At 41.7% G+C, this 14,129-nt stretch overlaps 1 protein-coding gene across 1 annotated transcript in view; it reads left to right on the plus strand.

Moving 5' to 3' along the window:
- The window catches only part of diaph1 (diaphanous related formin 1), a 116,241-nt gene that overhangs the window by 35,537 nt on the left and 66,575 nt on the right, over nt 1-14,129 (plus strand). The window contains exons 16-17 of the mRNA XM_066716274.1: nt 856-1,524; nt 3,372-3,486. Of these exons, the coding sequence (XP_066572371.1) occupies nt 856-1,524; nt 3,372-3,486 (784 nt within the window). The remainder of the gene's footprint in view (nt 1-855; nt 1,525-3,371; nt 3,487-14,129) is intronic.

Genomic DNA, 14,129 nt, shown 5'->3' on the forward strand with positions numbered 1-14,129 from the left:
TAATACACACTTCTCATATTCACAGTCTCGGAAATAGAGCCGGCTACTTCCATTTGGGTGGATGGAGGGTTTTATTTTCTTTAATCGTGTGCGTCGGCTCTGAATGATGCAATATGTGACATGGAATCGGTGCGGGACTTGATGGGTCCACTGCTTTGGGCAACGTCTCTGTGCAATTGAAGCCCAGTCTGTAGGGTTGAGCTTATCCGGTTTGTTAAATCTGCGCCCTGAGTAAGATGAGAGTGGAGTGACATCTGTAGGTTATGTGAGGTTTGCTCTCTAGATCTCAAGCAAACATCGGCAGAGCTATTAATAGGCTAATTTGTGATGTTGCATCTTTCTTCAGAACTCTGTCATATTTCCCACAACAAAAGGACCTTGACAAAACAGATCAAGCTAAACATTGGCAGTCTGAGCAGAGTGTCTGTTTGTGTCAGGAGACAAACCCAGCAGTGTGGGTGCTTGTCTTGAGAGCGACGGAATCGAGGCTGCTTGTTGTCAGCTCTGTTCTGGATTCATGGCGCTTCTGTGTACATTAATGTAGTACGAGCATTATTGAAAAGCGCTTAGGCATAGAACTTAACCTCCTGTTGAAACAACTCATTAAAGATGACTCTTGAAATCTGTCATTGAAGCATTGAATCCAGCTTTATCCTGATGTCTCATTCCAGTTTGTTTTATGAAAACCTGAATATTTACTGAATATGAAAGGAAAGTAATATACTTTTCATCAGAATGTGTGTTTATACAGTATTTATGTATCGGTCATTAGAGCAGCATGTTTACAGTCCAAAGATCGGATGGTCCACCTGTCTGTTTTGATTGAGTTTTTATTTTTTGTACCCGTCTGTACAGATTGACAAGCTCTCCAAAGAACTGGAGGAAGCCAAAACCAGGGTCATCACAGTGCCTGTCCCCATGCCACCTCCTCCCCCTCCCCTGCCTGGCCAAGCCTCGCTGCCCCCTCCCCCACTGCCAGGGCAAGTGGCAACACCAGGGATGCCACCTCCCCCCCCACCTCCTCCCCTTCCTGGGCAAGCAGGAATGATGCCCCCTCCGCCACCTCCCCTTCCTGGGCAAGCAGGAATGATGCCCCCTCCGCCACCTCCCCTTCCTGGGCAAGCAGGAATGATGCCCCCTCCGCCGCCTCCCCTTCCTGGGCAAGCAGGAATGATGCCCCCTCCGCCACCTCCCCTGCCTGGGCAAGCAGGAATGATGCCCCCTCCACCGCCTCCCCTGCCTGGGCAAGCAGGAATGATGCCCCCTCCGCCGCCTCCCCTTCCTGGGCAAGCAGGAATGATGCCCCCTCCGCCGCCTCCCCTTCCTGGGCAAGCAGGAATGATGCCCCCTCCGCCTCCCCCTATGCCGGGCATGCCCCCGCCTCCTCCCCCTGGCCCAGGAATGCCCCCTCCTCCACCTGCGTTTGGTGCCTGGATCCCGGCCGCGCCCGTCCTCCCCTTTGGCCTCACGCCCAAGAAGGACTACAAGCCAGAGGTCCAGCTCAGAAGGACCAACTGGTCCAAGGTAAGGAACCTCATTGTAGACCCCGCCTCCGCATTCTGCTGTTTTCACAGGGCAACGCAAAATTAGACGACAAAAACAAATATCAGAGTAAATTAAAGGTCTGTGTTTCTCTAAATATGTGTCCTTCTCCCAAAATAAATGTGCTCACAAGATGCAGATGAAAGCCGTCTTTTATAGTGGTCTACAGAATTTGCCCCTCGGACTCTCTACAATAACTTTGACGAGCTCTTCATTCTGTTCATTTCATTTTTAAAAGCTCCTTATTGTCAGCTTTGGCAGTGAAGCCTTAAACACTCATGCACTCGCCATGGGTATGTAATTGTACCAGCAATACAGGACACACACTTCGAGAAATCACAATCTGAGCTCTAAGATTGCGTTCCTCCCGTTTATGATCCCAATTCGAAAATGTCCAGCTCGTTTTGTAAATTGAGATCCAATCCTAAGGTGTTTCAGTTTTCCCTCATTGCCTCTCCACTCCCTCCTCCTTGTGCAACGCCGAGACATGGCAGGGACTGGGACCTGCAGCCCGTAGACCTGCTGAGCCGAGCTGTGCGCTTGCTAGCCTGTAATAGTTAAAACATCAAAACTGACTCTATCCTTTTAGCCTTAAGCTACAGTTTAATAGCTTCTCTGGAGTTCATGAACATTTATACTTTTCCTTTTTTCATTTAGGTCTTTTCATTTTCTGAGTGGTGAAAGGCCTTTGACGAAGATGTCACAGAAACTGCTTTTTAATAATCCCGTTTCTTTTAACTGCGCCAGTGAAAGATAATTAGATTGCAGCTAGAAAGGACAGCATTCTTTTGTAATTTAAATTAACTTTTTTTTTTTCCCTGCCTCCCCCCCCCTCCCCTCTCTGCATTGGTGCACTGGTTAATGAAAGACTGGTATCCATGGAAGTCAGTACCTTTCAGACACTTCTTTTTCTCATCTCTGATGAAGAAAAAACAAAAAAAGCTTAATTGTGTGACAGAGCTATAAAAAATGTACAAGAATATCTTTAATTCCAGCTCCTTTCTGACAAAGATTTTCAAAACGAAATGCCTTTTGTTCCGAAATGAGGAAAATGAATCTCTGTTATAGCCAGATCCTGTTGCTAAAAACCCAGTTTGGATTTGACGTACTAAGCCAAGTAGACAAGGGCTTTTACAAAAGATGAATTCACAGTAACCACCGTCCTTTGTGGGGGACGTATTTAACCCTTGTGAGGATTGTAAAGCACCCTATGAATTGAACAAGTTTCGGGATTAATAATGAGCGAAAACAGTTGGCTAAGAGAGATAACCGGAGTTTGTTGAGGCGTACACCGTGCGAGTCAAAGGGAAATGACTGTGTAATGAAGGACTGCCAACCGGCGTGTCAAATTAAAATGACTGTCATCTCGGAGTGTGTCGCGAGGAATGACAGAGCGCTGTACGGCACTGAGATGAATGTTAATTACAGGGCCTGGCTCTAGGGGAAATTAAGAGGAAGAAATAAACATGGTGAAGAGGACCCTTTTTGTGAGATGATGCATGTCTTACATCTAACCTGCTGCATCTGTATCTGTTTCTACTTATGTCTCTGTCCAGCATTAATAGGATTCTAGAACAAAAGCACTCCTAAAAGTACATCATTCATTTTTCTTCGAGTCTGGTCTTCTTTTTGGGTAGATTTCACTTAAAAACAAACCCATCCAAATAACAGTGTGTTGATGAAGGTAACAGACTTGTTTTCAGAGTGTGTTATGATGATTTCAAGGTCAAAATCATCCCGTGTGCATCTTCCTTGTAATCTGGCAGTGTTACCGTTCCTTCGTGCCTCTCTGTGTCGTTCTTAACCCTTTTCCGTTCTTACACCACCAGATCGGTGTGGAGGAGCTTTCCGCCAATAGCTTCTGGACCAAAGTGAAGGAAGACCGCTATGAGAACAACGAGCTGTTTGCCAAGCTCACCTTGACCTTCGCCTCCCAGACCAAGAGTAAGTTGGCTGACGGTCATAGTATTTCCATAGTAACTCTCAACACAGAAGTGTGTTTGTCTCCCTCAGATAAATCATTGCATGCAACAAGTGTTATAAAATAAGTGTCAGGCTTTGCATAAACAATAATTTGCTATATCTTCTTAGGGTTTTCTCTGTATCGGAGGAGTACAAGTGTTTCCTTGATTTGAATGCTATTACAGCATCTGTTTTTAATAAAGAATTCAAATTGTGTCTAACTATAGATGCATATACATTCTCACTTACTCTAAGGCTTGTAGACAATACAAGTTGCCTTGTTTAGTATTGTGCTAACATGTTTCCTCCCTTTTATTTTCTTCTATGTATGTGCTGAACCGTGTAGCTGCCAAAGGTAAGAGCACCTTCCTACTTTCGACTCCAAAAGAATAAACCCTCGGCTGGAAGCTCTGTTTTGTTAGAGAGAGAAATGGAGTATTTCGCGAACGAGGGAGCCGACCATTTACTCAGGAAGATTTATGGTTCTTTACCGTGGCCCGCGACTCGGGGAAAAATAGGAAACTTGCTCATCTAGTGAATGTTCCCTGTAAATGGCTTTCGCAATGACTTGTGTGGGTGGTAATGCCGCATTGAGTCGGATCCTCGGAAATTGCCTGGAGAACTCGGTTTTGCTTTGGGGGATCCTCGTGGAAGGCACTGCTGCTCTGAAACTTTTAATGCTCTTAATTCACACGTAGAAGTGCGGTTCCAACTTCGAAACAAAGCGAGGCTCTGCGGTTGGAGAGTGAGTGATCAGTCAGCTTTATTTTCCTTCTAAAGTAAAGTTATAGAGTATTTCACAGAGTAAGTAGTACTGTACGTAGTAGAAATATAAATCTGTAATCCTGAAGGTTGCTGGTTAAGCACTGTTTCAGACTCATGCCCTGGACTCGCTATAATGCAGAACGTGGTTTGGCGGTTGGCCTATTTGTAGTTTAGCAGGTTTATGTCCTCCCCTATGCTGGCAGTGATGGATAGATGTCAGCGAGAAGTGAATTAATCATTTATATGTATTTTAATTGCACCAGGGATATTTCTTGCCCCCAATCTATAGTAGACGGGCTAGATTCGAGAACCAGGGTTCAGGATTATAAGACGACAGCTTTATTTTTTATTTTTAATGGGAGAAAAGGCTTGGTGTGGCGTTTGCAAGCTGAATGATCAAAATACTTGTGTAATGGGGTCAGCCCTTGTGTGTGCTAATGGCTGTACTTCAAGAAAGCGCTCAGAGACCAGTGGCATCAGCATCTGCAAGCAGGGAATGTATTTGCCAAAGTAATACTTTTGTTTTCAGTAGATGTAATATGTATGTTGGTAATGCATTATAACAGCAACTCCTGCATGTTAATGAGACCTCGTTAATGAGGCCCCTGACCTGCGTCTCCCAGTTGTAACACACAAAGCTTTTACGCAGTTATTTCTTTCATTAGGATGTTTTTAGTGGGTGTTTGGTGAAAATCTATATGAATGTGCTGGTTTTATTTGAAAATGCCATAGCCATTAGAGGAAGCCTTGATATTTAAATCATATTTGAGTAGCGCAGAGCTTTTCTTCTGTTGTTAGATAAGGTTCAGCACTTGCGCATCAAGGGCTGACCTTGAAGTGGGGAAAATATCGTGTAGCCCTGCGCTAAAGAAACTCATGAGAAGTGACAGGGAGCCCGGAGATGCACAGGCATGTGTCGTATTCTTAAATTGGGATTCTTATGCTCCGTATGTTTCCAGACCGGTTTTATGCCCAATCCCGGGTATGACTCTTGTGAACGTGTTGTGAAACGCAGTGTGAAAGCGTGCGTTTCAATCCGTTCCAAAGCTGAGCATTTATACGCGTTAGCTTCAACTCTCGCCGCTTTGAAGTCGGTGCTTTTATCCCAAGTTATCTTTGTTTGCATTTCTCCTGCTTTCCTACAGGGATTGAGTGTCAGCCTCCTGTCTACAGAGGTTACAGTAGCCATTAGAACCTGCTCTCCCTCAGGGCTGCAATGGGTTTAGCATCTGTCTGCAAACACATGTTTCTGCCAACTGCTTTAAAACACTCACACTGATATATGCCAAACAGTGTAAAGTATGCGAGGCTAGGAAAGGGCACTGCTGCGAACTCTTGATAGTGTACTTGCCTTTCCCCAGAAGGGGATTTCGAGCAATAGGCCAGGCTTTAAGATGCATTGAAACCATGCCAAGCACTAATTCGCCTTCATTTATAAAGCGACAAATGCAAATCAACACCCGCCAATATTCAGCCATTAGGATGCAGCAGGCGAGGACGAGATGCTGATTAGATAACGGGGAACTTGGAATTGTTTGAGAGAATTTGACTGAACCCGAGGAGCTGGGATGGGAGAAGTGCAGGCACAGGCAGTGTAAACAGTCGATTTAAGTGTTTTTGGGTGATGGTTAGGTATTCATGTGAACTGAACTGATGATTAATTTCCGTGCGTGTATGTGTCTATGTGGTTGAGTTGTGTGTGTGTCTGTGTGCGTGGTTGTTTGGGTGTATGTGCGTGTTGGTTGTGTGTGTGTGTGGTTCATAAACATACAGAACTACTTATGTATAAATCCAAATAAAAACTTGCTGGCCTTTTGATCATAATCCTTTCGATTTTAATGAAATTTCAAGAGAAAAGTCCAAAATGTCAGAGCTGACAGTATTTCTCATTGTTTTTATATATTTATTTACCGTCTGCAGTCCGCCTTGATCCAATATAACCTTTTGTTACATCTGACGCAAAGCACATGGTGCCCTTTTCATCATTGTCTGTTCCCATCTGTCTGTTTATGTATCTCTCTATGCATCTCTCAGTTATTTTTCCCGGTCATGTTTAAGTACAGGGGGTGGGTGGAGGGAAGGAGCGTAATACAGAAATATTGAAGGATAAATAGATTTTGAAGTGGATGTGTAAATGTACTGTGCAGTGTCCCTAAAGCAACGTATCGCTCCTGGGTTAGACTGACCTTTCTCCAGAGTTGCTTTAACCTGCTTCATCCCTCAGCTGTGGGCTATGGGATACAAGTTAAATAACCCGCTCCGCCTTTAATCAGTGAGGCGGAACAGCAGCATTAACAATCCAGCACAAATAATAATAATAATACAAATAAAGTAGATAGATTCAAAAAGAAATGTCCCCAGTGGAAGTTAATACATGTTGAAGGCCAATTCAAGAGGGTCTTTTGATTTGATTTTGAAAACCTTCATTCTCATGTGGATGAAGATATCTATGTATTAAAAACAACAACAAAAACACTCTCTCTTGGAATGCATTGTAATTTCATAATACCTTACTAGGTTCCAATGTCAAATTTGAATTAGGCATTATGAGTGCCTAATACTCTATATTCTTCTTTAATCAAGGACAAGTAAATCATGTGTGTGTGAATGGGCTCCCCGGCTAAAGCTGTGATGTACGTCCGCACACTGTAGGGTAAAATGTAGGCTTGAACAGGCTCACTTCCAGGGCGAGGCCTTCATATGCGTCTCTTCGGCAGGGCTGTAGAATAGCTCAATCTGGAATTGGATGGGAGTTCTAGATCTGTCCCATTTAGGCAAGATTGAAAGCGTTCCATTGATCTGTAATGGCAGCTGTAATTTGTTGCTTTGAAATGTCGACACCCGTTTTACCTTTTTTTTTTTTTTTTTTCTTTTTTTTTCTCTCCTCCTTCCTTCTTCTTTTGAGTTTAACTGTCTGAAGACCTCCCTCTCTCTCCCCCCCCTATGCACCATCGCTCTGCTTGAGCACTGGCTGTTTGAAGTCTGTACCTCAGCTGGTCCAATTAGTTCAAAGATAGTGTTGATATGCCTGCAATTATTATTATTATGATTTTTTAATGCATTTTTATCTTCCTACAGGAATCCATTAATATAAAGTATGTATAAAGATAGGGCCTTATTTTCAACCTTGGGGATTTGTACCCTTTCACAGCACACCAGTCAGTATGACATGGTGCCATCTGGCAGTGAATCCAGTTTTACCTAAGCTAACTAATACATTCAGTGACCTACTTAATTAATACTGGATGGGGGCTGAAAATTCCAACTTATTAATAAGTATTTAATGATCTATTAGATCAAAAGCTCTGTTAGAAAGTGTTGCCAAGGCTAAAAGTGGGGGAGTTTATCAGGGATATCAGTTGCTTTTATCATCATGTGAGAACTCCAGTCAAAGTGACCAGTGTGGTTTGCCCTGCATAGCTGTCATAGATTTAAATATACATACATACATACATACATACATACATGCAGGTGCTTTGAGCTAAAAATAAGTTTGAGAAACAGCCAGATAAACTTCTACATATATATACATCTGCCATAAAAGCTGCTATGACTTACACTGCTTTAAAAGCCTAGTTATTCAATCTAAGTAGATTTTGAAAATGTATTTTAATCCAAGATTTGAATGCTTCTTAATCAAAGCTTCATTTAAGGCACAATTTTCCTAAAACCACAGAGGATTAGTATATTTCTGGTCGTGTGAAATCAGCAACAGTATGTATTTGTTTTGTGTTGCTTTGAATTGCTAATCAGTTCATACTGTATTATACTATATTGTAATCCCAAACAGTTGTGCAGTTATTCATGTAATCCTGTGTAGTACTATAATGACTGTTTTTGAAGACAGGGTGGGATTTGTAGTGTGGGCAAAGTGCTTCCTCAGTTTCACTACGAGCGCATTTGCACAAATGAACGAGGTCCTGTCAATTAATTCTTGACGCGGTGTTATGATAATAACTTGTCAGCCTTCATTTCAGAAGCAACACACTCCGAGTTAGGGTTGAATTGCGTTGAAATGGCTCAAAATATATTAATGCGTAAAAGAGAAAAAGAAAAGAAAAGAATTACGGAGGCGAAAATGTTCTGGATGCTCATGTTAGAATCCATGCTGTGTCTTCTCAGTCTGTCCCAGATAAGATTATCTTTCTGCTATCAAATAGAATTAATAGCAATCAAAGTCTCCCATTGGCATCGTTCTCTGGTCTACATCTAGATTGATCTGAGGGAGGGATCTTATAATTAGTCCACTGTTATGCAGGGTTAAAGGAAAACCTTTCAAGGCATACATCAATATCTTTACGCCTTTAATGTAATCTGACATTCATTTGCCATGACTCATTTTGTGGTTTTAATGAGGCCTTCGATATTGTATAGGTCATTCTTCTCTTAATTGGTGTACAAATGTCATCATTTCTAAAGTTCAGAGATGTATTGTATAAATAATATCTAGCACTAGGGGTTAAATCATGAATTGGACTCCTTTCAAAAGCTCACACCTATCTTTAAGACATGAAAAAGAAAGGCATGTGTAATATAATATGCGATTCATTGATTTATATAGAGAACTTCTTTTCTTTACAAAACTCACATTTAAATATATCCTCACCATTATCAGCCTTTGTCAGTGCACTCCTTGATTTAAATATATATAGATGTTGATGTATATTTAGAAACATTTGTTTATTCGGTTCATTTAGATTGCTTTTGTTTCATTACCATCCGTAAACCTAAACACATGTGGGTGAATCATTTGTTTTGTCCACAGGGGGTTCTAAGAGTCCCTCTAGATAATTTAGAAAACCTGTCAGTAAACTCCTTGAAATTAAAAAGGATGATGAAGAAAAAAAAACAGAAAGGGAGAGAAAACATCTTGATATAGCAGTCATAATAAGCATGAAATTGATGCTGCGCTAAGCAGTTGTTAATACGCTGTGAGCAGAAACGGATATAGTGCACATGATTATTTTTGTGTTGTGCCAGTGTGGCTCGACAAGGATTTAGTTCAAATGAAGTCATCTTTAGGCACAAGCTCTGTCAAAACATTTTAACTCAGGATATGAAAGCCACTGAGCCATTCTGGCATCCTGTCCTCGTAGACCGACTGAACGCAAGGACCCGTTTTAACCGTGTACCTCGTCTTTGTGAGACCTCCGTACCTGCTGGGTCTTCGGTGTAGTGCTCGCGGTGTCGCAGCAAACCCGTTGGGGGAAGCCGCATCAAAGTTTGGTTCCACTTGTGCTTCACGGCACTCGAAGGGTTTCCAGCTGACCAGTTTTCTCCATCGCTGCTGCATCGAGGCTGTAGGGGTACCGGCAGTCAGGGTCGAGGCCGCTTGGGTACCCCCTGATGGCAATCGTGACAAGAGACGCAACTGAGTGTATCAGTAAAGCATGACACAGACGTCGGGCCCGCACTTTGTTAATTAAAGCAGTCTCCTCGGGGACAGGCGCTTGTTGTCCTAAAGTACAGCTTGATGTTTTCTTCCGAGTTGTTTTTCCTTATGTGCTCCGTCCCACCCTAATTTGAATAGCGCAATTAACTTCTAGGAGAGTGGCTGTGCGGTCGGTACATGCTTTTTGCATTTGTCACCCAGTCCATGCTCATCATGTTTAATCAAACTCAAATTGAGTGAAAAGTCTTTAATAAAATATGCCGCCTGTGTGGATGGAAGTCGTCCGCGCCGGTGGCTTTGAGTCGGGAGAAATTGAAGATGCAACTCTGTGGGTTGGGTTCTGGATGGAGAATGTCTCTTTGACTTGCTGGTGCTGTCCAAATCTTTCCCCGATTTGGTTTTAATGGCAGCACTGCAATGCATCTGCAAGAACCCACTATCTTTGCTCTACCCAGTATCAATGATCAATTCCTTATTTATTGACGAATTTATGATCCACTGTCACAGTAATTCCGTGCCTTTTCTGAATGACATTACATAAAACTATTTGAAATAAAATAAAAGCCTGTAGGGACAGATTGTCGATGATTACTGGGTGATCCAGTAATACAAAATTCTAACTTAGTCCTTTTCTGTAAATAACTATAAATGATTTTGATTTGAATACAGCAGAGAGACATTTGAAGGATTCCCCACAATTCCCTCAGGCTGGTTTGTTGGTTAGATTATTTTCTCCCTAAAAGTAAAATACACACACACAAGCATTTTATACCATTTGAAACATTCCTGCCTTTATTTTATACTGCAGATTTGCCAATCGTTCTGATGCTTGAACAGAAGCTTGCACATGCAAATGAAGTATACCCTGCAGTACCTTCACATTTAATAATGGCCTCTTGTTAATCTGGGCTTTATTTCTGAAAGATTGGCATTTACAGCCTTCTTTTCCAGGCCAGCGTCTGTATGAAAAGAACCCTATTACCATTTAAATATAGATTCTGATTAACTAAAACAGATTTTTAATGGGTATTGGCAAATCCTTTATGAATGCTAAGTAAATACCATTATAATCCAATGTTGTACAGAATTCGGGATTGCAGTGAGATGTATTTTTTATGACAAACGCCCACCACACAATGTATGTACAAATACTTTCTCTTCTTTCCCCCCCGCTGTAGTTCCCAAGTGTGTGTTTGTTTCTTGTGCTTCTGCATAGTTGTCGTTAATCTGCTGAAAGTTGCTTTAGGTTGAGACATTTTTCATGGGGGATTTATTTTGTCTTTATTTTGCTAAGCAATGTGCTGTGGTTTACTAGCGGTGTTTTAATAAGGACACAATATAAGAAGCAAAAAGTTATTAGCCCTGTATTAGCTCTTCATCTTCACCATTTTTTTTTTCTTCATCCCTAAGGGTTAACTTAAGGCTGGCTTATTTTCTGTTTTGCACTTTGATGCTACTGATCACAAAAAAGTATCTTCAAAGAACTAGATGACAAGATTGCAACATTAGCACCCTTGCTTATCATTTAAATATTCAGCGCTTTCATGAAGATTGATGCACACACAATTAATTCTCATAAAGGGAGAGGAAATAAAGTCTTCATTAACATAAATGGGAACAAGATAATGCATGAGATGACTTCTTTCTAAAGTTGTTATTATGATGCCATGTATGAAATGAAAAATACTACCCTGGTAATGACGTCTCCGTTTTTTTTTTTTTTTTTTTTTTTTCTCTTTCGCACTCGAGCAGACCCTTTTACAAACCCCCGTTGGGTGTAAATATTTCCGTAGCAAAATGAACCCCTCTCTCTCTCCCTCTCTCTCTCCCACCTCCTCCCATTCCTGTGCATTTGCATATTTATAGAAAATCTAGACGCTATGCTTTTAGCTGATGTGATATCAGCAGGAAGACTTCTTATACTCGATTACAACAAAGAGTTTAATAGTTTTCCTGGTACTTTTTTGCCTCTCACTATCAAAGGAGCACCATGTACACAAAACAATGTTGATTGGATAAGATAAGTGAAAACTAGGGGTGGGGTGTGAGGTTTTCCTTTATACAGGTCCAAACCACCTTGTTGAACTGCCCCGTGTGAAATCTCCTACACTGGTACTCTAGGAAGCATCATCATTGTTCCCCACCCTTTATAGTCATTTGATTTGTCAGTACACAGGACTACAACTTGGGTACCAGATTGCAGATCTGGTTTGATCTGTTAAACCTGCTACTTCTTTAAAGTGCTGCTCAGCAGGGGTTCAAAAGTCCAGGAAGACTTACACAAACACAACCAGGATTAGTTTGTACGGAAATGGTCCAGAAACAAATAGAAGCTCTTCGATGTTGATGACAAGTATGAGCAATTGACTATGGCTTCAAATCATAAAGTATGTCAAAGCATTAGAAACTTGCTCTACAGATTAAATAAATGATGCCCCTTTTCTGGGATTAATCCAGTGAACAGGAGATGTTTATGATGCGCTACTTTAATCTGATTTTGCTCTGCTGGCTGTTGACTTGTTGCAATTATGGTGGCATAGAGTAGACCCTAAGTTAAGTGCATGTAATTTCTCTTTGTTTTGTAGTTTGGTGATATTATCTTTTTTTTTCTTTTAAAATCTCTTCTGTTGACTGATTGTGTCTTTAGCTTTGTGGCTTCTGTTGTGATCTGCATATTGTCAGACTTGGGCACGTCTGTGAGTCTCGAACCTTGTTGGGAGTCTTCATAAATGTTATCTGAATTTTTACTTTTGATCCATTAACCTTTTTAAAAGTGTTTGAGTCTTGCAAAATTGTACACATGTAAGGAAACGTGTGGCCTGATTTCCCTTCTAGGCATTTACATTTTTCATGAAGCAGGTACCCAATTACACAGGGCTGCATATGAAAATGTAAACCCCTGCTTTCCTGTGTTGCTGTTCCTAATGAAGGGGAGCGTCTGCTCTGAGCGCTGGTCATAGATTAGTGCATTAAAAAGTCCCTAAAGACATTCATTTTGTCCATTTACAGGTACATTCAATTTATATTCCCCAGCCTACAGGTTTAAATTTTTAACTCGGTTTGAATTAAAAATACGCGACAGCCTCTAGTAAAAAAACTAATCTGCTCGAATGTGCAAAGACTTTTTTTTCCCTTTGTGCCCACTTCTGCTTTTAAGGTACAGCTACCACATTTTTGCATTTATTTCTAATATTTAATTCAGACTCGCTTTAAATAATGTATGCTTTTTTCCCCTTTCGTTCCTTTTCTTTTTTCCGCCTTTTACCTTATCCGTGTTTGAATGTACTTTCTTTTCAAAACACTTATGCGAATAGGAAGGAGGTCTGATTATGTTTTCCTGCATTAAACTGCAGGCTAGGCCACATAGTACATAATCAGCATTTGCTAGTACAAAGACACAAGCTCGTGCTAACTGAGGGCTGCATCGTATGCCGGTACAGTTTACCTTACAGTGTGTAGTACATCTCTGTGCAGCTCCAACCACAGGTTCGCTGCTCAGTCGGAGCGCTCCAGTATTCACAGGGATGAGTGTCAGCGCGGGAGAGAGGCAGGGGGTTAACACGGCCATGGGCTTGTTGACATGCACTGCAGTGACATGCCCCGATGTCGAATTGTTCCTGTGAATCTAAAACTGTGTGTGCTTCTGAACACATATTCGCAGAGACAGATGGGTCGAATGGATGAATAGATAACAGGAGAAACCCTTCACGTGATCATTTCAGGTTTGAAGGTTTTTTATTGCACTGAGCACTTGTGGTGGGGGGGAGTTTCTATTTGTGGGTGAAATCACTCGCTGGTCTGCTTACAAAAACAGAAGAGATGCTTTGCATTTTAGCACCAAATCCCCACAACACCCCCCGCCGGTTCTTATCTGCGTCTCTGTCCTCGGTCTGGGTGGACACTGCACGCTGGCCGCCGTCAGCAATTATCAGGAAAGGGCAGCTCTTTTCCCCGGCAGGCAAATTGAAACCATACCCCTTAGTGCCCAAGCGAGTCCACCTTTCAAAAGATAGCACATTAATATTGCATGGCACTTAGAGCAAAAGATGATAAGAGAGAACCAAGTGGAATACAAAAAATAAACTTAATTTCTGCATCCAGCTTCGCCCTGAGCCCTGGGAGATTTCATCTCCTCTTTCGAAAATGGTTGCTGATGTAGCAGGAGGTTGCATCTCTGGTTCAGTGCATTTTGCTTGGATTTATCTGCTACAGTGTGAGCTTGCACTGTGTGTGTCTGTGCTTATTTATTTTAATGAAAAATACGATGCAATCATCCAACTTTATTCAGCAGAGCTACAGTCCCTCATTAGAGTTGTCCTCTCAGACTAGAGATGCATTATCTTTGGCTAACTGAGTGTTTAATACATTTTAACATAGAGCTTTTAGCTGTCCAATAATTCATAAACCATTTAAGAGCAGGCCATGAGGGATGCTCAGTTTTGTTATATTTTAGCTTGATTTACTAAAT

The sequence above is a fragment of the Amia ocellicauda genome, chromosome 11, assembly GCF_036373705.1.
Source record: "Amia ocellicauda isolate fAmiCal2 chromosome 11, fAmiCal2.hap1, whole genome shotgun sequence".
Lineage (NCBI taxonomy): Eukaryota > Metazoa > Chordata > Actinopteri > Amiiformes > Amiidae > Amia > Amia ocellicauda.